Genomic DNA, 27,271 nt, shown 5'->3' on the forward strand with positions numbered 1-27,271 from the left:
TGTCTGTGAGGTCCACCCGTCCCTTCGTTTCTTCCTCAGTCCGAAATATACAATTGTGTATGTCATTATTTGGTTCATCCGAAGGGAGGGGTAGTAACATGGCTGGATTCAGAGTGGCACACCTTTTGATAGTTATATGGGGAGCAAATAAAGTTAATCCATATCCAGTAAGTTGTGCACTCGTAAGGTGCTGGGTCTTAGTTTTATTCAACAGGGTGTCCACAGCATGCGGTACCATCACTGTGAGGTCAGAATTTAGAACAAGTCCTTCCGACTGTCGGATGCAGTAGCCCTCAAACAGCTAGGAAGTGCTCTGGCAACATAATCCAATACTGCCGAAAAATAAGCACAAGGCCTTTACTTACCACCAAATGCTTGTGTTAACACAGAAAGCGAGCAACCGTCCACCTCGTGCATGTAGAGCACAAAAGGCTTTCGGTAGTCAGGAGTCCCTAAAACAGGGGCCGAGCAGAGAGCAGTTTTCTGAGAATCGAAAGCCTCCTGACACTCATCAGTCCAAGGCAAAGTTTCATGCACATCCTTAGTGGTTAGATACAAAAGAGGTTTAGTAAGAAGGGAAAAATTTGGAATCCACTGGTGACAGTAAGAGGTTATGCTCAGAAATGCACGAACATCACATTGAGTACGAGGAACAGGCATGTTAAAAATAGTAGACACACTTTCAGGAGTTAGTTTCCTCCCCTCTTTTGACAGATAGTGGTGACTAATTTTATATGATTTTGTATATTTCTCTAAACTCGTGAATACACTGCAATTTGAAAATTAGGCATCTCTGCGGGTGGCAGAATGAGAGCACTGTGTGTTTTTAAAATACCCCTCACACACTATGAATCCCATAGTGTCATTCTCCCATCATTGGGGTCTTCCCGTCCCTCTACGGGGCGGGGCGTGCTTCGACCTACGAGTGACGCGGGGGCACTTATATTTTTGACAATAGGCTATGTGATGTGATGAGGATAGTGATATGTGTTAGGGAGTGTAGGGACCTATTTACGTGAATGGGAGTGTAGAAAAAGGGTTAAAAATATCCTGGCTAGTCGAAAAAATTTACTTTAATGGTTTCGCCAGCTGGGAACATTAAAAGGGGGTTAGTAAGTAGAATTACAAGTGTGGTCTACTTTGTCAAAGTAGACCACACTTGTAATTCTACTACCATTCACGTAAATAGGTCCATACACTCCCTAACACATATCACTATCCTCATAGATAGAATCCCATTGTTTACAAGTCTAGCTCAGGAGGGTGATTCTATCATCTCCTCTACACTTCCCCAATTGATGGGTCACCTCCTGTCGACAATATTGAAACTTTGAAAGAGACACTTTATTACCATGAGCCGCTAAATGCAATAATAATTTAACCGTGGCTTCCTTACAACCCTCCTCCGTGTCTGATACGACCAAGAAGTCATCCACATATTGGAGGAGAACGTTCCCTAGGGGGCAAGGTCATTTCGTCTAAAAGTACTTTCAAAGCTTGACTGTAAATACTAGGATTCTCCGTATTGCCTTGAAGGGCACGACAAAATCTAAAGCTGCGTCCAGATAACGAGAAGCCGAAGATATGACGGCTATCAGGATGTATTGGAATGCTAAAGAAAGCATTCTTACAGGTCTATTCGGAGAAAAACTTAGCTGTTGGGGAAATCATGGTAAGAATGGTGGTAATATCTGAAACCACAGGATATTGAGGAACTACCACTTTATTGACTTTGCGCAGGTCAATTACAAAGCAATAAGTGTCAGCATAATCAGGGCCACTTCCTGTCGGGGCCCTTTTCAAAATTGGTAATATAGGGCTGTTACAAATATTGAAAACCGCTTCTTCTACTACACCCTTATCAATGAGGTCCTGTATGATCGTCAACAATGCCTTCTCACCTGCCGGTGAGATCTTGTACTGTGGAATACGGGGCAAACGAACATTCGGTTTTAAAGTAATAGAGACCGGCGGAATATTCAAGAGGCCAACGTCAGCATCACCTGCCGCCCATAATGTGAATGGAATGACAGCCAACTCAGGAGGAAGGGGTTTATTTTTAGCAAAACTCTGCCGAGTGTACTGGTCAGGCGATTGAATAGTTACATGCACTCCATCGGGAGAGAAAAATATCTTAGCATGCAATTTCTTTAGCAGGTCCAACCCCAATAAATTTTCCTCACAATGTGAAGTAAAAAAAAATGGGGAATCCACCGTGACTGGACCTATGGTAAGCGGGAGTGGCTTAGAAATGGGGCTTACTACCGGGATTCCAGAAAACGCGACTGAAATATTATTTTGCCCGGACAGAGCAGCCCCTGGGACCAGTGAACGAGCAACCGAACTATTCATTGCACCCTTGTCTACTAGAAAATCCTCAACAGTTCCCATTAGTTGTCCTTCAACGTAAGGCCCTCTCTGATCGACGGGTACTGCCACTTGGCCCCTGCTCTGTCCGTGGCTGTCCTATGCGTAATAATACCCATCTGACCCTCCTATTACACAATCTTTGTTATAGTACTGTCTCCCTCTTGTTTTATCAAAATAATTTCCCCCTGCCTCACCTCGTGTCCCTTCTTCTCTTTTCATGTCACTTCGATCAACTCCTCCCCGTCCTCTCCCTCTGCCTCTCACAGCTGCATTTTGTGCTAAGAGAAAAGGACACTGCGCTTGCCTATGCCCTTCCTGTTTACAATAAGCACATTGGTTTGGCCCCAAAGTAACAGCTGGACCTCCTCCCCGTCCTACTCCCACCCCTCTTGGAACAAACCCTCTTCCTACTGCTTCTCTACCCCGTCCTCTGGCTACTTGCTGTAATAACACTTGAGTCTTAAGATCTTTCGTCTTCTTGTCAGATTTATTTTTACTCTTGTTTTCTCCATGCTAGTAAAATTGGGCCATACTCAAAATAACAGAAGGAGTAGAGGTGGTCCAAGTGCTTTCGGCTGCCTGGAGCCGAGCAGATATTTCGGGCAACAAATTAGTCACAAACCGATTTACGAATAATCTTACCCCACCTTTCACTGACAAATCTTGCCCACTGAAATCAATAAACACCTCTTTGAATCTAGTAAAGAAATCTGATACACTCTCATCCTTCTTTTGTTTACAAGCAGTTAGTTTGTTCCAATCCACTTTCCGTGGTGGAAATAAAGAGTGCATATATGTAATAATCCGACCCGGCAAAGCTAAAATTTCCGGTCTTGGTTTGTCTCCGGGTTTCCGGTCCTTGTCCCAGTCTTTAATTTGGTCCCAAGTTTCTCCCAACTCGTTAACATGGGGATGATCATGCACCTGTACAGGTACAGGTACCAACAACCCAAAATAGAATTCAATATCAGCTAAGGTGATCACGGCCGATGAAGCGGCCTCAGTGAGTTCCTTGTAATAAGCAGTGGGATTTTTCCGTGGGTCAGGTAGCTGGGATTTCAAGGAGAGAACCTCACTTCTTTTCCACGGGGTATAAACCCATTGTTCTTGAAATCGAGCTTCCACACTTCCTTGCATAACTTGATTAGCATTGTCTCTGACCTCGGGAATTTCAGGGTGATAGATTGGATGCACCTCCTGCATGGGATGTTGAGTATCCCAGTTCGGGCATTTAGTAAACAACCTTTCTCGGTACTTCATTATAGTCACCAGATTCCCATATACATCTTCTAATCCTAATTCAAATTTACGTGCCAGGTCCACAATATCGTATAGGACCTGCGGGGCTCTTCCATCTGCGAAACATTGCTCCCATAGGGAAATTAAACGGTTAGTCATAGTCTCTAAAGCATATTGCTGCATAATTGGTTCATAATCCTGCATGGTCCCCCATATATCTGTAATTGTGTAGATGGCATTCCGCACCCATTGAGATGCTTGATCTATCACCATCTGCCTTTCCTTCGAGCCCACCGCATTGCGGGTATACAGCCGCCGTGCGCCCAGAGTCTCTGAGGCATGGGAGGGGGTCGAATCAATCATTGCGGGAGTCGACGTGGCTGACAGAGAAGGCCAGGCCGAGGCCAGTGAAGCTAGAGTCACAGAGGACATAATAGGAGGAGACGGGCCACTGGTCAATAATGTAGCCCCAAGGACGTAGAAGCCGCAGCAACGGCCGGGCCGTGGCTTGTGAAACGGACGGGGCGGGGGCATTTACAAGTGGTATCGCAGGGTACACTCGTTGCGGAGCATAAGGAGGCGGGGGACGCACATCCAACAAGTCCTCAATTTCATCCTCTGGTTCAGTCCGAGCTGTGTAACTTTTATCCACCTGTAACCTAAACTGCCTATCTATACATTCAACATTTTTCTCAGTCTGTTCCCTATCATATGCTACAGCCTTCTTGGTTATGGTCTGACCGTTTTTCACTTTAACTTTTCTTCCCTTATACGGCGGCGTTTAGCCTCTTTCTGCCACAGCTTTAAAGAATCGAACATTGCATGCCGGCTTCTTTTGGCAAACAATCGATCCTGTAAATACTGTATCTTTTTCTCATCGAATGATCCGCTTAAAGGCCATTGTAATTCCACATTATCCTTTGTATACTGGTGCCATAAATTAATAAACCGAATAGGCGTAAGGCCATGTTTTATGTACATATCAAAATTTGGGCTGCCCTCTGGCGGAGCAGGCTGGCTTTCATCCAACCGTCCGCTCTTTCGGCGGCAACAACATCCAAAACACATTTTACTGAAGCACAACATTTTGTTTGTCGACGATACACCCTTATCACACGCTTTCAAACATGGCCATGTTCACTCTTGTTCAATCTCTCCTCAAACGGGATCTGTCACACAAAAACGAACGAACATACAATATTTTACATTGACATGTCTTTTCCAGAACCAAACAACCAAAGAACGGAGCCCGTCGACTCCTGTTCGTGGAGAACTTGTATATTTCCGACTACCAGACTAACAGATACCAAAAACAGGCAGTCTGGAGACTACCAAGAGGTCATCAGACAGGAATTAACCACAGAACGGCCTACAGACCATCCCATAGTCTCCCTGGTTAACCTTCAGCACTATTCTGACTGAGCCCGCTGCCTTAGCGCCGCTTCAGATGTGTGCAAAAGGCTACCCAGTTGCAACTATGGGCCTTTCTGAGAACAGTCTGGCCGGGTGCGGACCATACGTGCCACACCAAGGCATCTGATCGAAAACCTCTATTATTCACCAAACAAGTCCGTGGAGCATCTGCCCGTGCAGCCTCAATGTGACCCCGTCAGACCTCCAAAGTTCTCCGTGGCACGCCGGCCACCAGCCAAACACAGTTAACTGTTTCAAAAACGCTCTCAACAGCGTAATCCAAAAAACACCAAATCAATACACTCACCTGGTGCACACAGTGCTGTCTGCTTGTTCTCCACTGCCCACTCCTGAAGACCAACATGGTCAGCTCCTGGGTTACGCCCGTAGGACTCCGGCGAGGGGTCACTAGCAGCTGGGGCTCTCTGATCGTGAGAGCGGAGTTCAGCCAGAATCGTTAGTCAGTCCACCCCCTCGACCATAGTACCCCTTCGTTTGTCCTTTCTTACCCGTGTTAAGGGAGGACAACCCCAAATGCGGAGTCCCACCAGAGTCGCCAACTGACGTATTACAAAAATATTTTAAGGAGCTATACCTACCAATAGCCCCTACTTATCGTCTTACCAAATAATCAATCAGTTGGCAGTGAAGAAAAGTCAATTGTTTATTAGACAACCAATACTCTATAGAGGAGCCCCTCCAACGTCACCCAGCCAGTGCGTGGAGAACACTGCCGATTCACACCCAATACATGGCATATATACTTTAATTGCGTTACATGAGATTACCGTACATGGAAAATTACTGGTAGGCACAGTAGTTAAAAGGAAAGACCTTATATGGCACACAAAGCTCATTTAGAAGTCTGCTTCTGCTATTATTGGGGAGGGTCAGGAGGGGGGACTCCCTTTCGTCTCGGTGCCTGGGAGCCCGAGTACGGCGCCTCTAGGAATGTGCTTAGCTCCTATGAAACCAGATGCAACCTTGGGCCTCAGAAGAAGAAAGAATAGTATGTATTCAGTATTACAAAGCAATAAGTGTCAGCATAATCAGGGCCACTTCCTGTCGGGGCCCTTTTCAAAATTGGTAATATAGGGCTGTTACAAATATTGAAAACCGCTTCTTCTACTACACCCTTATCAATGAGGTCCTGTATGATCGTCAACAATGCCTTCTCACCTGCTGGTGAGATCTTGTACTGTGGAATACGGGGCAAACGAACATTCGGTTTTAAAGTAATAGAGACCGGCGGAATATTCAAGAGGCCAACGTCAGCATCACCTGCCGCCCATAATGTGAATGGAATGACAGCCAACTCAGGAGGAAGGGGTTTATTTTTAGCAAAACTCTGCCGAGTGTACTGGTCAGGCGATTGAATAGTTACATGCACTCCATCGGGAGAGAAAAATATCTTAGCATGCAATTTCTTTAGCAGGTCCAACCCCAATAAATTTTCCTCACAATGTGAAGTAAAAAAAAATGGGGAATCCACCGTGACTGGACCTATGGTAAGCGGGAGTGACTTAGAAATGGGGCTTACTACCGGGATTCCAGAAAACGCGACTGAAATATTATTTTGCCCGGACAGAGCAGCCCCTGGGACCAGTGAATGAGCAACCGAACTATTCATTGCACCCTTGTCTACTAGAAAATCCTCAACAGTTCCCATTAGTTGTCCTTCAACGTAAGGCCCTCTCTGATCGACGGGTACTGCTACTTGACCCCTGCTCTGTCCGTGGCTGTCCTATGCGTAATAATACCCATCTGACCCTCCTATTACACAATCTTTGTTATAGTACTGTCTCCCTCTTGTTTTATCAAAATAATTTCCCCCTGCCTCACCTCGTGTCCCTTCTTCTCTTTTCATGTCACTTCGATCAACTCCTCCCCGTCCTCTCCCTCTGCCTCTCACAGCTGCATTTTGTGCTAAGAGAAAAGGACACTGCGCTTGCCTATGCCCTTCCTGTTTACAATAAGCACATTGGTTTGGCCCCAAAGTAACGGCTGGACCTCCTCCCCGTCCTACTCCCACCCCTCTTGGAACAAACCCTCTTCCTACTGCTTCTCTACCCCGTCCTCTGGCTACTTGCTGTAATAACACTTGAGTCTTAAGATCTTTCGTCTTCTTGTCAGATTTATTTTTACTCTTGTTTTCTCCATGCTAGTAAAATTGGGCCATACTCAAAATAACAGAAGGAGTAGAGGTGGTCCAAGTGCTTTCGGCTGCCTGGAGCCGAGCAGATATTTCGGGCAACAAATTAGTCACAAACCGATTTACGAATAATCTTACCCCACCTTTCACTGACAAATCTTGCCCACTGAAATCAATAAACACCTCTTTGAATCTAGTAAAGAAATCTGATACACTCTCATCCTTCTTTTGTTTACAAGCAGTTAGTTTGTTCCAATCCACTTTCCGTGGTGGAAATAAAGAGTGCATATATGTAATAATCCGACCCGGCAAAGCTAAAATTTCCGGTCTTGGTTTGTCTCCAGGTTTCCGGTCCTTGTCCCAGTCTTTAATTTGGTCCCAAGTTTCTCCCAACTCGTTAACATGGGGATGATCATGCACCTGTACAGGTACAGGTACCAACAACCCGAAATAGAATTCAATATCAGCTAAGGTGATCACGGCCGATGAAGCGGCCTCAGTGAGTTCCTTGTAATAAGCAGTGGGATTTTTCCGTGGGTCAGGTAGCTGGGATTTCAAGGAGAGAACCTCACTTCTTTTCCACGGGGTATAAACCCATTGTTCTTGAAATCGAGCTTCCACACTTCCTTGCATAACTTGATTAGCATTGTCTCTGACCTCGGGAATTTCAGGGTGATAGATTGGATGCACCTCCTGCATGGGATGTTGAGTATCCCAGTTCGGGCATTTAGTAAACAACCTTTCTCGGTACTTCATTATAGTCACCAGATTCCCATATACATCTTCTAATCCTAATTCAAATTTACGTGCCAGGTCCACAATATCGTATAGGACCTGCGGGGCTCTTCCATCTGCGAAACATTGCTCCCATAGGGAAATTAAACGGTTAGTCATAGTCTCTAAAGCATATTGCTGCATAATTGGTTCATAATCCTGCATGGTCCCCCATATATCTGTAATTGTGTAGATGGCATTCCGCACCCATTGAGATGCTTGATCTATCACCATCTGCCTTTCCTTCGAGCCCACCGCATTGCGGGTATACAGCCGCCGTGCGCCCCGAGTCTCTGAGGCATGGGAGGGGGTCGAATCAATCATTGCGGGAGTCGACGTGGCTGACAGAGAAGGCCAGGCCGAGGCCAGTGAAGCTAGAGTCACAGAGGACATAATAGGAGGAGACGGGCCACTGGTCAATAATGTAGCCCCAAGGACGTAGAAGCCGCAGCAACGGCCGGGCCGTGGCTTGTGAAACGGACGGGGCGGGGGCATTTACAAGTGGTATCGCAGGGTACACTCGTTGCGGAGCATAAGGAGGCGGGGGACGCACATCCAACAAGTCCTCAATTTCATCCTCTGGTTCAGTCCGAGCTGTGTAACTTTTATCCACCTGTAACCTAAACTGCCTATCTATACATTCAACATTTTTCTCAGTCTGTTCCCTATCATATGCTACAGCCTTCTTGGTTATGGTCTGACCGTTTTTCACTTTAACTTTTCTTCCCTTATACGGCGGCGTTTAGCCTCTTTCTGCCACAGCTTTAAAGAATCGAACATTGCATGCCGGCTTCTTTTGGCAAACAATCGATCCTGTAAATACTGTATCTTTTTCTCATCGAATGATCCGCTTAAAGGCCATTGTAATTCCACATTATCCTTTGTATACTGGTGCCATAAATTAATAAACCGAATAGGCGTAAGGCCATGTTTTATGTACATATCAAAATTTGGGCTGCCCTCTGGCGGAGCAGGCTGGCTTTCATCCAACCGTCCGCTCTTTCGGCGGCAACAACATCCAAAACACATTTTACTGAAGCACAACATTTTGTTTGTCGACGATACACCCTTATCACACGCTTTCAAACATGGCCATGTTCACTCTTGTTCAATCTCTCCTCAAACGGGATCTGTCACACAAAAACGAACGAACATACAATATTTTACATTGACATGTCTTTTCCAGAACCAAACAACCAAAGAACGGAGCCCGTCGACTCCTGTTCGTGGAGAACTTGTATATTTCCGACTACCAGACTAACAGATACCAAAAACAGGCAGTCTGGAGACTACCAAGAGGTCATCAGACAGGAATTAACCACAGAACGGCCTACAGACCATCCCATAGTCTCCCTGGTTAACCTTCAGCACTATTCTGACTGAGCCCGCTGCCTTAGCGCCGCTTCAGATGTGTGCAAAAGGCTACCCAGTTGCAACTATGGGCCTTTCTGAGAACAGTCTGGCCGGGTGCGGACCATACGTGCCACACCAAGGCATCTGATCGAAAACCTCTATTATTCACCAAACAAGTCCGTGGAGCATCTGCCCGTGCAGCCTCAATGTGACCCCGTCAGACCTCCAAAGTTCTCCGTGGCACGCCGGCCACCAGCCAAACACAGTTAACTGTTTCAAAAACGCTCTCAACAGCGTAATCCAAAAAACACCAAATCAATACACTCACCTGGTGCACACAGTGCTGTCTGCTTGTTCTCCACTGCCCACTCCTGAAGACCAACATGGTCAGCTCCTGGGTTACGCCCGTAGGACTCCGGCGAGGGGTCACTAGCAGCTGGGGCTCTCTGATCGTGAGAGCGGAGTTCAGCCAGAATCGTTAGTCAGTCCACCCCCTCGACCATAGTACCCCTTCGTTTGTCCTTTCTTACCCGTGTTAAGGGAGGACAACCCCAAATGCGGAGTCCCACCAGAGTCGCCAACTGACGTATTACAAAAATATTTTAAGGAGCTATACCTACCAATAGCCCCTACTTATCGTCTTACCAAATAATCAATCAGTTGGCAGTGAAGAAAAGTCAATCGTTTATTAGACAACCAATACTCTATAGAGGAGCCCCTCCAACGTCACCCAGCCAGTGCGTGGAGAACACTGCCGATTCACACCCAATACATGGCATATATACTTTAATTGCGTTACATGAGATTACCGTACATGGAAAATTACTGGTAGGCACAGTAGTTAAAAGGAAAGACCTTATATGGCACACAAAGCTCATTTAGAAGTCTGCTTCTGCTATTATTGGGGAGGGTCAGGAGGGGGGACTCCCTTTCGTCTCGGTGCCTGGGAGCCCGAGTACGGCGCCTCTAGGAATGTGCTTAGCTCCTATGAAACCAGATGCAACCTTGGGCCTCAGAAGAAGAAAGAATAGTATGTATTCAGTATTACAAAGCAATAAGTGTCAGCATAATCAGGGCCACTTCCTGTCGGGGCCCTTTTCAAAATTGGTAATATAGGGCTGTTACAAATATTGAAAACCGCTTCTTCTACTACACCCTTATCAATGAGGTCCTGTATGATCGTCAACAATGCCTTCTCACCTGCTGGTGAGATCTTGTACTGTGGAATACGGGGCAAACGAACATTCGGTTTTAAAGTAATAGAGACCGGCGGAATATTCAAGAGGCCAACGTCAGCATCACCTGCCGCCCATAATGTGAATGGAATGACAGCCAACTCAGGAGGAAGGGGTTTATTTTTAGCAAAACTCTGCCGAGTGTACTGGTCAGGCGATTGAATAGTTACATGCACTCCATCGGGAGAGAAAAATATCTTAGCATGCAATTTCTTTAGCAGGTCCAACCCCAATAAATTTTCCTCACAATGTGAAGTAAAAAAAAATGGGGAATCCACCGTGACTGGACCTATGGTAAGCGGGAGTGACTTAGAAATGGGGCTTACTACCGGGATTCCAGAAAACGCGACTGAAATATTATTTTGCCCGGACAGAGCAGCCCCTGGGACCAGTGAATGAGCAACCGAACTATTCATTGCACCCTTGTCTACTAGAAAATCCTCAACAGTTCCCATTAGTTGTCCTTCAACGTAAGGCCCTCTCTGATCGACGGGTACTGCTACTTGACCCCTGCTCTGTCCGTGGCTGTCCTATGCGTAATAATACCCATCTGACCCTCCTATTACACAATCTTTGTTATAGTACTGTCTCCCTCTTGTTTTATCAAAATAATTTCCCCCTGCCTCACCTCGTGTCCCTTCTTCTCTTTTCATGTCACTTCGATCAACTCCTCCCCGTCCTCTCCCTCTGCCTCTCACAGCTGCATTTTGTGCTAAGAGAAAAGGACACTGCGCTTGCCTATGCCCTTCCTGTTTACAATAAGCACATTGGTTTGGCCCCAAAGTAACGGCTGGACCTCCTCCCCGTCCTACTCCCACCCCTCTTGGAACAAACCCTCTTCCTACTGCTTCTCTACCCCGTCCTCTGGCTACTTGCTGTAATAACACTTGAGTCTTAAGATCTTTCGTCTTCTTGTCAGATTTATTTTTACTCTTGTTTTCTCCATGCTAGTAAAATTGGGCCATACTCAAAATAACAGAAGGAGTAGAGGTGGTCCAAGTGCTTTCGGCTGCCTGGAGCCGAGCAGATATTTCGGGCAACAAATTAGTCACAAACCGATTTACGAATAATCTTACCCCACCTTTCACTGACAAATCTTGCCCACTGAAATCAATAAACACCTCTTTGAATCTAGTAAAGAAATCTGATACACTCTCATCCTTCTTTTGTTTACAAGCAGTTAGTTTGTTCCAATCCACTTTCCGTGGTGGAAATAAAGAGTGCATATATGTAATAATCCGACCCGGCAAAGCTAAAATTTCCGGTCTTGGTTTGTCTCCAGGTTTCCGGTCCTTGTCCCAGTCTTTAATTTGGTCCCAAGTTTCTCCCAACTCGTTAACATGGGGATGATCATGCACCTGTACAGGTACAGGTACCAACAACCCGAAATAGAATTCAATATCAGCTAAGGTGATCACGGCCGATGAAGCGGCCTCAGTGAGTTCCTTGTAATAAGCAGTGGGATTTTTCCGTGGGTCAGGTAGCTGGGATTTCAAGGAGAGAACCTCACTTCTTTTCCACGGGGTATAAACCCATTGTTCTTGAAATCGAGCTTCCACACTTCCTTGCATAACTTGATTAGCATTGTCTCTGACCTCGGGAATTTCAGGGTGATAGATTGGATGCACCTCCTGCATGGGATGTTGAGTATCCCAGTTCGGGCATTTAGTAAACAACCTTTCTCGGTACTTCATTATAGTCACCAGATTCCCATATACATCTTCTAATCCTAATTCAAATTTACGTGCCAGGTCCACAATATCGTATAGGACCTGCGGGGCTCTTCCATCTGCGAAACATTGCTCCCATAGGGAAATTAAACGGTTAGTCATAGTCTCTAAAGCATATTGCTGCATAATTGGTTCATAATCCTGCATGGTCCCCCATATATCTGTAATTGTGTAGATGGCATTCCGCACCCATTGAGATGCTTGATCTATCACCATCTGCCTTTCCTTCGAGCCCACCGCATTGCGGGTATACAGCCGCCGTGCGCCCCGAGTCTCTGAGGCATGGGAGGGGGTCGAATCAATCATTGCGGGAGTCGACGTGGCTGACAGAGAAGGCCAGGCCGAGGCCAGTGAAGCTAGAGTCACAGAGGACATAATAGGAGGAGACGGGCCACTGGTCAATAATGTAGCCCCAAGGACGTAGAAGCCGCAGCAACGGCCGGGCCGTGGCTTGTGAAACGGACGGGGCGGGGGCATTTACAAGTGGTATCGCAGGGTACACTCGTTGCGGAGCATAAGGAGGCGGGGGACGCACATCCAACAAGTCCTCAATTTCATCCTCTGGTTCAGTCCGAGCTGTGTAACTTTTATCCACCTGTAACCTAAACTGCCTATCTATACATTCAACATTTTTCTCAGTCTGTTCCCTATCATATGCTACAGCCTTCTTGGTTATGGTCTGACCGTTTTTCACTTTAACTTTTCTTCCCTTATACGGCGGCGTTTAGCCTCTTTCTGCCACAGCTTTAAAGAATCGAACATTGCATGCCGGCTTCTTTTGGCAAACAATCGATCCTGTAAATACTGTATCTTTTTCTCATCGAATGATCCGCTTAAAGGCCATTGTAATTCCACATTATCCTTTGTATACTGGTGCCATAAATTAATAAACCGAATAGGCGTAAGGCCATGTTTTATGTACATATCAAAATTTGGGCTGCCCTCTGGCGGAGCAGGCTGGCTTTCATCCAACCGTCCGCTCTTTCGGCGGCAACAACATCCAAAACACATTTTACTGAAGCACAACATTTTGTTTGTCGACGATACACCCTTATCACACGCTTTCAAACATGGCCATGTTCACTCTTGTTCAATCTCTCCTCAAACGGGATCTGTCACACAAAAACGAACGAACATACAATATTTTACATTGACATGTCTTTTCCAGAACCAAACAACCAAAGAACGGAGCCCGTCGACTCCTGTTCGTGGAGAACTTGTATATTTCCGACTACCAGACTAACAGATACCAAAAACAGGCAGTCTGGAGACTACCAAGAGGCCATCAGACAGGAATTAACCACAGAACGGCCTACAGACCATCCCATAGTCTCCCTGGCTAACCTTCAGCACTATTCTGACTGAGCCCGCTGCCTTAGCGCCGCTTCAGATGTGTGCAAAAGGCTACCCAGTTGCAACTATGGGCCTTTCTGAGAACAGTCTGGCCGGGTGAGGACCATACGTGCCACACCAAGGCATCTGATCGAAAACCTCTATTATTCACCAAACAAGTCCGCGGAGCATCTGCCCGTGCAGCCTCAATGTGACCCCGTCAGACCTCCAAAGTTCTCCGTGGCACGCCGGCCACCAGCCAAACACAGTTAACTGTTTCAAAAACGCTCTCAACAGCGTAATCCAAAAAACACCAAATCAATACACTCACCTGGTGCACACAGTGCTGTCTGCTTGTTCTCCACTGCCCACTCCTGAAGACCAACATGGTCAGCTCCTGGGTTACGCCCGTAGGACTCCGGCGAGGGGTCACTAGCAGCTGGGGCTCTCTGATCGTGAGAGCGGAGTTCAGCCAGAATCGTTAGTCAGTCCACCCCCTCGACCATAGTACCCCTTCGTTTGTCCTTTCTTACCCGTGTTAAGGGAGGACGACCCCAAATGCGGAGTCCCACCAGAGTCGCCAACTGACGTATTACAAAAATATTTTAAGGAGCTATACCTACCAATAGCCCCTACTTATCGTCTTACCAAATAATCAATCAGTTGGCAGTGAAGAAAAGTCAATCGTTTATTAGACAACCAATACTCTATAGAGGAGCCCCTCCAATGTCACCCAGCCAGTGCGTGGAGAACACTGCCGATTCACACCCAATACATGGCATATATACTTTAATTGCGTTACATGAGATTACCGTACATGGAAAATTACTGGTAGGCACAGTAGTTAAAAGGAAAGACCTTATATGGCACACAAAGCTCATTTAGAAGTCTGCTTCTGCTATTATTGGGGAGGGTCAGGAGGGGGGACTCCCTTTCGTCTCGGTGCCTGGGAGCCCGAATACGGCGCCTCTAGGAATGTGCTTAGCTCCTATGAAACCAGATGCAACCTTGGGCCTCAGAAGAAGAAAGAATAGTATGTATTCAGCTGTCTGTATAACTCAACTAACAGCGCTTACTCGGCTGCTGGAAAGAGGGGTGGCCCATGACCAGCATTCGAGTCTAATACATGTGTACACAAAATGGAGTCTGTTTGGTTCGTAGTCTGCGTACGAAAGAAATGTAGGACAGGAGACGAAAGGAAGTTCCTGTATTGGCATAACTAATTAGTGTGTTCTATAATATACATGTAAATATAGATACATCGTGCTAACACAAAAGATTAATATAAATGTATGAAATCGATTTCATCCCTCACTGGGCCTGTCGACAGTGTTCGATCTGTTCCCGTCGGGAAGCTTTCTGGCGTCGTTGCCTGGCCCGGCATTGCGTGGTGCGTCCCCTTTGGATACTCACCTATATTACCAGCTAAGTGCGTCCTGCAGATCACTGTACGCTACTTTCCCATAGCAGCCCCAAACATTGGAGGCGCTAGAACACGTGTATACTACGGTGTCCCCCAAAATGCTTGTCACCAGACTGTACTCCATGACAATTTGCTCTGCTGCACAGGGAACCTACCCGGCAAGAGAGATGTGGAGGAAGGAACTGGGTGCCGAGCTCCGGGAGGCAGTCCAGGTATTTTGCTGTGTACAGACAGAGATTATCCCCCAATTACAAGTTTTGATTGATTCACTTTAAGTATTTGAATTAAATGTGCCACACTCTGTCGCAAATGTATAAGATGAGACTATGCGAGACTTCGAGCTGCGCTCGCTGCGCGGCCCCGGACGCTTTGTTCCTGCATTTGGCCTGGAACTGTCCGCTAGTGTTCAAATTTTGGATTGAGGTATGTGAGGCGCTGGGCGCTATTGAGCCGGACCCGGTGACCTGTCTGTTGGGGTATGTGGGGGAAGTGATAGTGGCTCAAAGCAAATTGGTGGCGATCTTGCTGGTGCTGGCTAAGTGCAGAGTATCGATCCATTGGGGGCGCCGGCGCGCACTGCATGGCTGCGGAACGCTATCTACTGCCAGGAGCAACACAGTGTCTATTCGGAGCTTATGCCTGAGCGCGTTCGGCCTAGAGACATTTGGGAACCCTTTGCCGTATACCTCAGGGAGATGACGGCGGAGACAGAAACTTAGCTAGCTCTGCAGGTATAGATAGACAGGGCTGCGCTCAGGGTAAATGGTTAAGGTACGAGAAGATAACATTACTGATGATGGCCTTGACTCTGACTGTTTGGGTAGTAGGGGGGCTGGGGTGGAGGGACTTATAATTTGCATGATCAAAATTTTAATGCATAAACAATTGTACCGCATGCTGAACTATATCGAATGTATTCCAGTATCTGAACATGCACTCTCTATTGTGACTAAGCCTTCTTGTTGTTACATGTTCTATGTTTTTGAAAAAAGCTAATAAATAAAAAAATAAAAAAAATTATCCGAATAAAGATTTTTTAAAGACAGGTGGCACTGTTGCTCGTCTGTTGTCAGACTTCTATACCATTGTTCTGTTTTCCACGCACCGAGTCAGGTTTTACTTTTATACTTGGTCGTCTTCAAGTTAATAGTTTGCCACCAGAGGTATTTCAAGTGTGGGCATGTAAATGTGCATTTTCAATAAAAGTCCTCAAAATAAAAAATGGTCCATCTTCCAAAGCTGGTGTTAAAATGGAACATAGTTTGTTGCAGGCTTACAGGAGCTTTTTTATCAACCTGTCATCACATTCAAACTTCAGTATGTCTGTAATCTGCGTGAGAAGTTTGTCTCCTTTTAGCACACCTGGAGACTCCGCAACTTGCAGAAATATTTTTGTGCATGCACGTTTTGTAACTGCTTTGAGATGATCTATTCCTAATCCCCTTTCATTGACGTTCAGAAGTGATGTATAGCAGTAACCCAAAGTCATGAATCTAGGATCATTTCTTGTTGGAGAAGGAAAAGTTATTTACGTGTAACACTAGTCGTGACACAAAGAGATCCCCCAAGATTTCTAATACAATGTAACCAAGGTAAATTAAAGGCTGTTGAACTGAGCTATTGTAAATAATCTAGGGGCCTTCCTCCTCAGAAATAAAAAAATGTTGAGTGAACAGCCTACATTTCATGGGTGCTACATTGTTGGCAGGTTTCTGTGGTTTCTCATTTTAAAAAAATACTTAAAGAAAAAAAAAGTGAAAAATGATATTTTTTGTTAAAATGAAACCTATTGGGAATATATGCGCACTGAAGAACTTTTGTTAGAGGTTAAGTAACTTTAAAAAAAAAAACATTATTCAATCTTCACATTAAGAAACTATCAGTCACATATGTTAGGATAAATGAAACTAAATATTTTTTTATTATTGATTGTATTGGTGAAAACTTATTGTAGCGTAAACATTTTAACTACCCCATGTTGGTGCCCTATTGATTGCTTTCTTCAGCAATTAAACCAGATAATTAGTATTTGTTCATGTTTTTCTACATTTATTTTCACAGAACTATGTTCGTGTTGTGGAAGTTTGGTGGGATGAATATAAAGATTTTTTCTATGCGAGCCGCCCAGAGACCAAAGCATTAGCGTTTGGAGATATAACAGAACTAAAGAAATTCAGAGAGGATCACAATTGCAAAAGTTTTAAATGGTTCATGGAGGAGATAGCTTATGATATACCCTTACACTATCCATTGCCTGCCAAAAATGTGGAATGGGGAGAGGTATGTATATTTCCATTAAAAAAATATTTACATTCTTAAACTCCGTTCATAAATTCAGAATAGAAATGAGTTTATTCTTTTTTACCTATTGGTTGTAAAAATTGACTACAAACAGGATTAGCATATCCTTGTAAATTTACAAAATGGATACACACTGTTATTCTTAACAGGGAGGCAGGCTGATACAGTAAACCATCCCCTGGTCTAGTTTCAGACCGTAGTTAAATGCCATAACTGTACTAGTGCTCTGTTTGACATTGGCTTTTGTATGGCTTGCATCAAACTCTTCTCCAAAGCTCTTGTAATTAACACTGAAAAGTGTCACTAATAAAGTATGGTAGATTGCAATTTTTCAAGCTCTGTCGTTGCTGTTTGCCAAAAATGTCAGTTGTCATGCATGAGCCATGAGGATTAGCATCTTGTGTTTTATTGTATTATTGGTGTGCCGCAGTGCTTAATTTGAACCAATGGTTTCCTATGTTCGGCACAAGCACTTTATTGTGGACATCGGCACTTATGACAGGCAACCACATGGTGGCACTGGGAGCCTGGAATACTCTGAAGTGTCACACTTGTAGGAGTGTGATGTTTAGTAGGTGTGTTTGTACTGTCATTAGCAGGACTGTCAGGGGCAATGGGTGCTGCAAGCTGCAGTGGCCTTCAGACGAGAGCCTCAGCGCTTATTTGTTTGCAAATTAAGCACTGGTTTGAAATGTTTAAAACGTGTCTTTGAAATGAGCTTATTATGGCCAGGTCCTATGTAAATGCTTTATGTGTAAGACACAGGAGTGTCTGCCAGACTCCTAAAAGAAGTGCCTCATTTATGCAGTGTGAATCTGTACATCACATCACATGTACATCATTCAACCATCTATCGGTTGGGTTCGGAATTTTTTTTGTAGTCTCTTTTCTCTTTTTTATTTTGAGTGGTTGTTTTCGACTCTTTGATCATTTGGTGCTGTGTCCCTTCTTGTTAGGCCTGGCATCCTTAGTGTGATTTTCCCCCTAACTTTTTGCCAGCAACCCTCCTGTTTTTCTGACTTTGTTTTTGCTGGCTCTAGGACTCTGCACACTTTACCACTGCTAACATGTACTAAATTGTTTGTGCTCTCTCCTTAAAACCTGGTAGAATGGGCTTATACCCAATTAGCATGTATGAATTTACTTGTAAGTTCCTAGTAAAGTGACACTGTTTGTGACCAGGGCCTGTAAATTAAAATTCTACTAGTGGGCCTGCAACACTGATTGTTCCACCCACTTAAGTAGCCCTTTAAACATGTCTGCAGCCTGTATGTGCAGTTTTAAAAACTGCCTATTCGAAGTGGTAAAATTTACCTTTTGTCAGGCTCACACCTTTCTTTTTGAAAACATATAAGTCACCCCTAGGATAGGCCTGGACAGCCAAGAGGGCAGGGTGCAGTGTATTTAAAAAGTTGGACATGTAGGTTTAGGTTTTACATGTAGTGGTACACAACTGCAAGGACTGCCTCTCCCAGAGGATAACATTGGAGTTTCATTATTAGAATTAATAAGCTGTAACGTCCCTATGGGAACAGTTCCTGTTTGATGTCTTTAGTATTGTAATGAAAATTATTCTATTATGGTAAAGTCGGATTTTAAATTGTAATTTTGAAAATGCCACTTTTAGAAAGTTAAGTGAGAAAAGATTGCCTGAACATCGATTTATTTATAAGCTCTTATACTTAATGCTTCATGGCCGAACACATTTCTTTTTGTTTGTACCGGTATTTTATTTATACCTTTTACTTCATACGTTTATATCTTCATTAACCTTTTTTTTGTATGAAAAGGGAAAATGGTCCACACTTTTTAAAGAATACATATATGAACAATTTCAAAAAGATTTAGACAAAACATTTAAAGTCCACATATTCATTAGGACATAATCTACATACTACATCACAATACATAACCTTACACAAAAGACTAAATAGACGAATACTCATAACCTTGTTCACAGGTTACAGTGAATAAATCAGTACCCTAGACTTTTTTATAACAAAATGTCTAAATATCCATAGGAGCACAAAAGCATTAATAACATAATACATCAAATAGATATTAATTCAAAGTTAGTAAAATACAAGATTTTAAATCCTTGTTGTTCTGTGCTCCTTTATTCTGTCGACGCATTTCGAATCATAGGAAATCAATGCCTGGATTCTCATCAGGGCTTTCTGATTTTCTGTACAAGATGTATAAAAAATAAAAAACATTTTTAGGAGGGCGGGGGCTTCATTTTTTTAGCACATTTCCACGAACTCTACAAACTACTCTCTCTTATACCTGAGGTGGTGCAATCATTTCTTCCTCATAGGTTATATCCCAGGCTGCATTCTGTATTTTCTTATAATCAAGGAATCTCTGTTGGCAAACAGAGAATTATATCATTGATATTCATATAGGACCATTGGTCTTTATAGGCACATTATTCAACTGTGTCCTACCTTTTCCAGTCGCTTGGTAGAAGTAAATATATAGCCATATATTCAATTGTAATATTGTGGTGCCTTATATATGGAACAAGGGTGTCTTTGCTCATCCAATTCTGGTAAAAGATTGTGGCCCAGCATGTTTATTATCTGAAGAGGAAAAGACTTTATTTAGAGCCCCTTCGCGGCAGTGTTTAAAATTCTCACTTTGAAGAAAACTGAGGAGAGCGCATACCTCACTTCTTTTTTTCTTTTCCAAACGGTGTCCCCTGTGGATCCTCTCCCTCTTCTACACCACACTATATTCTGTATCTCTTGTGAATTCTAGGAGATGAACACAGGTGCTGCCCACACTAACAATGCACATCAGAGTCTGGCTTTGGGAGTACAAGTTTCTCGACTCATCAGACATTAAACCACTGAGCTCAAACAAGTCTCACAAGGACCCACAGCCCTGCCTTTACCTCCCCTCCACTGTGTGATTCAGAAAAGTCCAGGAGCCGGGGTAGTTCTCTCCCCAAAGCTCCACACTGAGCAACACACACCAGGCCCTTCCTGAGGTCAGAGGGATCAGCACTCTGGGGCGGTCAGAGACAGCAATTGCTTCCACTTGCAGCTGCTCTTTTTTCTCTGTTGTACCTGCCAGTACGTTAGTGAAGGAAGCAGCATCCATGCAGGCGGAATCTGCACTTATGTGTCCCGAGTCTCTCTGCTGGTCCTACACAGCTACAGCCTCAACAGTCTTCCTGCTCCATCTTTGCATATGAGGGATCAGAGATGCAGGCAACAGTCCCGATCAGGTTGGATGCTCCAGGCTACATCCCCAATGATTCCAGTTGCCCACACTTGGCACATAAAGGTCAGAAACACAGGTGATGACCCACGGTCTCAGTTACATGGGTGACAGTCCAGCAATCCCAGTGGTCTTCTTTAAGGAACACAGAGGTCGCGGGCGAATGCCCCAACAAGATACCAAGCCACAGCCTGCAACTTCGCGGTAGTCCTGACGGGGGTTGCTAACTTACGCAAAAGAACAGATGATTGTCACAATACCGGTCCAGACTGGACTAGGCACCTCACACGGTGCCCACCGGAATCCATTCGCCAGCATTCCCTCTAGGCCTCACTCCTTCCGTGCTCTCGCCTCCTACTCACAGGACATACTGGTCTTGGCCAAGCAAGCAGAAGGCTTGTGTTCCAGGACCAGGGCAAGTGTCCTTGGATTCTGGGTGATGGCCCCTCACCCAGAAAGGAGACATGCAGACCTTGCTACTCAGTCCTGATCCCAACAGCAAGAAGTCTTGGTGATCTTCCTTCTCCTGTTGAGATGGTGCTGTTCAGTCAAGTATGGGGCACATGCATCCATCTTTATAGTCAAACGCCAGACACACGTCTGGCTTTTAAAATGTGTGCCGAGGCTGTCATTTCCTTTGAAGTGCTCTATTTTCTATACTGCCCTTTGTCAAAGGGACAGTCTGCTACAGCGGGAGTGGCTCTAATTCTGAGTGACCCACAACACCGGACAAAGGAGTAACCGGGGTTCACACCTGTGTTGAAAGTAAATCACAGGAACCAAGCAGTTGGAATCAAGAATATGTTTAATCATAAACAGCCCCACACCTGAAGCGGTGCGTGGGTCAGGAAGGTTATCTCTCATATGACAGTTTGGCAGTTGGAGTGGAACAGGAGGAAAGGTGGAACGTTGGAGAACCAATGGGAGGGGGTACGGTGACAATGGGTGCTCTCGCGCAGGAGTGGTGACAGGGGGGACGAGGAAGTACAGAACTAAGATATAACACATCTTCCTCTCTTGAGAGTTTTGACTGATAACTACATTCTGTGTTATAACAAACAGTCATGTGGGTTAAACTATGAACCTTTAGTCAAACACAAAGTCTTCATAACGTTTCAGCATACAAATGGCTCTTCCAAACCTCCCCGTGACAAGGTGAGGATCAGGAACACTTTCGGTGTCGGAGTGAGGATCATTACTGGTTCTGCCTGACCTACCACTGAAGCTATGACTGTCAGACATGACTTCAGAGTCAGAGTGTGAGTCGCCATAACAACCCCGCCTTGGTGTCGGAGTGTGAGGACTGACATCAACAGACTGGTCTGATGAGTGACAATCAGCAAAGTCAGTGACAGGTGGGAGATCATGTGAAATCTCATTACTGGGGGGCATGCAACTATGTTCAGAACTAGTCTTATCATAATCAACCCACAGATCTTTGCAATACACATTAGGTTGCATTTGACTTGGTACCGTGCCTCCATGATGACATTTGGCCAATCTACTCATGTGCCACACTTTCCCATCGCTGAGCCTTGCAGCTCTGTTATAAAGTTCATCGATATGAAGAGGAGAGGTGAATCTGCTTTCTCTTTTCCTTACTTTTTTTTTCTAAATGAACTTTCACAAGACCCCCTACCTTAAATGAGTGTTCTTTTGCGCCATGTTTTTAGTCATACCATTCTTTGTAGTATTTTTGTGCCTTGATTATGTTATTCCTAATGACATCTGGTGACCACTCAAGTTGTTTTGAAGTAGGCATCCATCCTAGGTCAATACTCAGGGGCTGTCTGCTTCTCATGAGAACAAAAGGTGCTTTGCACGCGTGGGTTCGAATCCCATCCTCGTCGCCACTTGTTGAAAGTAAATCACAGGAACCAAGCAGTTGGAATCAAGAATAGGTTTAAACATAAACAGCCCCACACATGAAGCGGTGCGTGGGTCAGGAAGGTTATCTCTCATATGACAGTTTGGCAGTTGGAGTTGAACAGGAGGAAAGGTGGAACGTTGGGGAACCAATAGGAGGGGGTAAGGTGACAATGGGTGCTCTCGCGCAGGAGAGGTGACAGGGGGCACGAGGAAGTACAGAACTAAGATATAACAACCTGGCTGTCAGCCTTCACTGAAATATGACCCATAGAGGTTTAAAGAACTGAGACTTCCTCTTTATCAGATTCCCTGGTAGAGGCAGCCTTCTTAGTCTCCCCATCTCCATGACAATGAGCCCAGACCTCACTGACCAGTAACTCTTCCTGGAATCAAAGAACCCCTTGATGGGCACAGCAGATACTCTGCTCTTCTCCCTTCAGTGTGTATGTTCTACCCTAGCAATACACATCTCCTCTCTAAGGGATGCAGTCCTCACTGCTCCAGCTTCTGCAGGTTCTGTGATTCATAAATTAGGCTCCATGTTATCTACCATCCAAACGAGACTATCACACAGTGTTTCCGCACGCATACACAAGTATTACACGCTGTCTGGCCTTGCACAGAACCCATGCTGGCCAAGAATGTGTTAAGTGCACAACAACAGAACTTTACACAAGTGGGGCAATAGGCAATAGGCCCCACTCCTCAGACACAGGTAAGAACACCTGTCCATATTACTGATTCTACTGAACACAAACAAGGGTATGCTGCCACCACTTAACTCCAGGTGAGGGCAGTATCTCCGTACTTTTAGGGGTGATTGGTGCAGCTCTCCCAGTCTACACAGCCTGCAGTACTGCGAAACAGGCATAGGTCATGACACGCTTGCCTTATCCGTTGTCACCCACCACCAAAAATCAGTTCCAGGGATCCAGATAAAATTGCAGCTGGGCCACTCAGGGCAAAGGTACACATCAGCACCAAGCAGGGAACTTTTACACTCCAACAGATATCGTCCCAGAAAAGACAGAAATCCTTAAAAGATGTTTGTCTGTTGAGCGAGGAAGAAGACGCGCTGGAGGATATTGGGTTTGTCCATGGGGAAGACCCCAGTGCCAAAGAGGTAATCAAGTGGCAGCCAGAGAAGAAATACAAGCGTACATAGAAGATGCCAGTTGCCTCAGGGGTGCCATAAATATAATACTTGAAGCATGCAAAATTTGCATTGATGCCAAAACATTCGGCCCTGCAAAGCAAACAGAAGCTAAATGAGCCAAATTATACTGCTGGAGGAAGACTCTCAGAACTTGCATCGTTCTGGAAAGTGGATCAAAAGCGTGGGAGGGGCATGACTCCTTAAGGGAGGAAAGGCTTGACGTTGAAGAAAAGGGACAAAAAAAATGCCAAACAAAAATCTCTTAATATCAAGAAAATGAGAAGACCCCTCAAGGCTATGATGGTAGCCCTCGTGTGAAAAGAGAGAGTTTTACAACCCTCTAAAAAGAATGGAGCCACCACTCAAATCAGAACTTCAGGAGAAGATCATGGAGGAGTGTTTCCATTTGAGAAAGAACAGATCCTTGAACAAGAGCCTTCACAAACAGGGTAGTTAGTAGAGGGAAGAGTGGCACGCCATATATGCTGACATCACCGCATACAATATGGTTATAAAAAGAGCAGCAAATAACTTTGGGATGCAACTGGAGAAGGAGCAGACAGTCATGCTTCCTGCTGGAGCACTACTACTGGCCCAGAAGAGGAATCGATTCCTCCCAATGCTACCCAGCCTCTTTGACCAGTAGAAGGAGGTCTTCAAAGGTGGAAAAGAAATGCATATTCCTGACAATAGGTCCCTTTACTTTAGGGGCAATGTACCAGCAGGCTCTCATTGTGGCAACAGCTCAAAAGAGAGCCTATATTCCCACCCCACCAGTGCTACCACCGGACAAAGAGAGCAGGAAAGTGCCTACACTCACTAACAGTGGAGTGAAGCTGAGGAACTCATGCAGCACCTGCTGGAAGAGTGGACAATAACCTTGTTCAGGAAGGCAAGCCCATTTAAAATACCTGCCTCAGATCTGCACTTGACACGGCAGATACAGCCAGTAAGCAATTATGTACTGCCACAATTCTGCTCTAATATGCCTAGTTATGAGTTTCAGGTTTTAAACTGGAAGTACAATCTGCCATTATCAATTTGCCCTTTTGGAAAATCAATAGATGGGGTGCTACAGTGCATGAAAAAAGACAGGGTGCTACAGTGCATGAAAAAAGAGGCAGCAAAAGAAGTGGGGACATTGCAATATGAAGGACCCTTACTGGGTGGAATGCAGCAGAGGAAAAGAATACATGCAAGGGGGTGGTGTGCACCCAGCCTCATTCACACAACAGACTACAACCACAGCAGCTCCACCGCAATGGCAGAATAATTTCACCTTCAAGACAAGCCTTTTGAGGAAAAGCATTAACATATATTGTTAGGGGGAAACCTGCCCTGACCCCCCATGAATTTAATTTACTCATAAACTTCCTTATCACTATCCACCCTTTTACCCTAAAATTATTGTTGCCTCTCTTTACTAATTTACATTAAAGCTCGTAGCTCTGCAGTGGGCCAGGCAAATGAGGTTCGCGGATCTACTTTAGATGTTACAGGGATGAATAATAAAGCTCCCAGATCATCAAGATCTACTAACAATACAGAGAGGCAAGAGTGCCACCCTGTGACAGTACAGAAGAAGCACTTATGTCAGGCAGTACCATAGAACCAATGCAGTTTCAGCAGTAACCCAATACCTTGTCTATGTCTGAGCCCTCACCGAATAAATATTCCTAGATTGTCCCATAAAGAGGAAACCATCATTGAGTTTGTAAAATGAGCCACTCTTGGCCATTGCCATCAATTCCCTCTTCCACTTACCCTGGGTCAGCCGTGAGGCATTATTCCACTGTCGAAGATCACATCGATTGGTCACCACCTGAGCCATAGTGAACCAACATTGCCAGTTCAATGTCATCTGTAGGATGATTGAAACAAAATGGAGGAGTGCCGGTTCTGCAGAGGGGGCAAAGTTATAGCAGTAAGCAGTTTTCCTGGTGGACAATATTCCATCCCACTAATGGGTCACAACCAGCAGGATTACAGTATGTGTGCAATATAGCTGTCTTTTTGACAGCATCTCCAGCAAAGGGTGAAAATGCAAAGTCCTTCCAAACAAAGATGACCCGGGGGCCAGGGCTTGCCATGCAGGATTTTATAGTGGCTGATATTGAGATGGATTCCTACAGGTCTTTGCATGGAGGAACAGCAAGGGAGACCCTTTTTCTTTCGGATACGCAGTGTTGAGAAGGCCCTGCCTCTTATGTAGTAACAATGATTCAGTGGATTTGTTGAAAATAGCTTCCAGCATGCATGTGTACAGGTCTCAAGCTTGTTAGCTGAAGCAGCCACACATCTGGCTTGGAAAATGAGACTGGGACCAGAGGCTGGCAACCAAAAACTCTTCACGGAGCATTTTGAATGCTGTAGGTATTCTGGCCGAGCACACCCAAGTCCTCCTGCAGGATTTAGTTGGCCCTCACTCAGTAGGTCTTGAACTTCATTCCCATCCTCTCGGCATCGGCAAGTAGAGGAGATCCGGCGTTGTGGCTACAGCAGTATTTCTTCGCTGATCTTCTAATGGTGTAAGCGGATTAGGAATTAGTGTCTCTCCAACCAGCACTGAAAGATTCTGATCTTTACAGGATGTTTGGGCCACATATTTAGGGTCGCTACCGTTTTTATTTTGTCTTGACAAAGACCCCAATTACAGTCATCTTTAGAGGTCAAAATCTCGACATAAACATAAACACTGACGACACCATCAAAATCATGAACACCATCCACTCCGGCTCTCCGTCAGACCCATGCCCACACCACATCTTCAACGAAGCTAGCGCTACCATCGCACCCCATCTCCGCAAGGCCATCAACATTTCCTTCAAGACCGCGAAGGAATGAAGGCCGTCGCCGAGTGGATGAAGAACTGCCGTCTGAAGCTGAACACAGACAAGACGGAGGTCCTCATCCTCGGCTCCACCCCCTCAGCCTGGGACAACTCCTGGTGGCCGACCGCACTTGGAGCAACACTGACACCCACCGACCACGCACTCAATCTGGGGTCATCCTCGACTCAACACTCTCCATGACCAAGCAAGTCAACGCTGTCTCATCCTCCTGCTTCAACACCCTCTGCATGCTAGGCAAGAGCTACAGGTGGATCCCCCCCGGAACAAGAACGGTCACCCAGGTCCTCGTCAGCAGCAGGCTGGACTACGGAAATGCCCTCTACGCAGGAGCCTCAGCCAAACTCCTGAAACAACTTCAACGCATACAGAATGCCTCTGCACGCCTGATCCTCGACATCCCTCGCAACAGCCACATCACACCCTACCTGAGATACCTGCACTGGCTTCCCGTCAACAAGAGAATCACCTTCAAGCTCCTCACCCACGCTCACAAGGCACTCCACAACACCGGACCGGCATACCTTCACAGACGACTTAACTTCTACACCCCGAACTGCCAGCTCCATTCCGCTGACCTCGCCACCGTCCCCCGCATCCGAAGAGCGACCACCAGCGCCAGATCGTTCTCCTACCTCGCCGCCATGACCTGGAACACCCTCCCCATCCTCCTACAGCAGACCCAGGACCTACTAACCTTCAAGATCTGGCTATTCGAGCAGTAGCAGCAACCCCTCCCCCCCCCCCCCCCCCCCCAGCACCTTGAGACCCTCACAGGTGAGCAATGCGCCTAACAAATGTTCTGATTGATTGATTGATTCACAACCATCAGCATCTCATGTGTTCAACA

At 45.4% G+C, this 27,271-nt stretch overlaps 1 protein-coding gene across 2 annotated transcripts in view; it reads left to right on the forward strand.

Annotated features, from left to right (window-relative positions):
- Window positions 1-27,271, forward strand: part of GALNT7 (polypeptide N-acetylgalactosaminyltransferase 7) — a 579,585-nt gene that overhangs the window by 470,693 nt on the left and 81,621 nt on the right. For both annotated transcript variants that reach the window (XM_086962434.1, XM_086962435.1), the window contains exon 9: window positions 17,083-17,301. In XM_086962434.1, the coding sequence (XP_086818560.1) occupies window positions 17,083-17,301 (219 nt within the window). The remainder of the gene's footprint in view (window positions 1-17,082; window positions 17,302-27,271) is intronic.

Source organism: Lissotriton vulgaris, chromosome 3_1 (genome assembly GCF_964263255.1).
Source record: "Lissotriton vulgaris chromosome 3_1, aLisVul1.2, whole genome shotgun sequence".
Classification (NCBI taxonomy): domain Eukaryota; kingdom Metazoa; phylum Chordata; class Amphibia; order Caudata; family Salamandridae; genus Lissotriton; species Lissotriton vulgaris.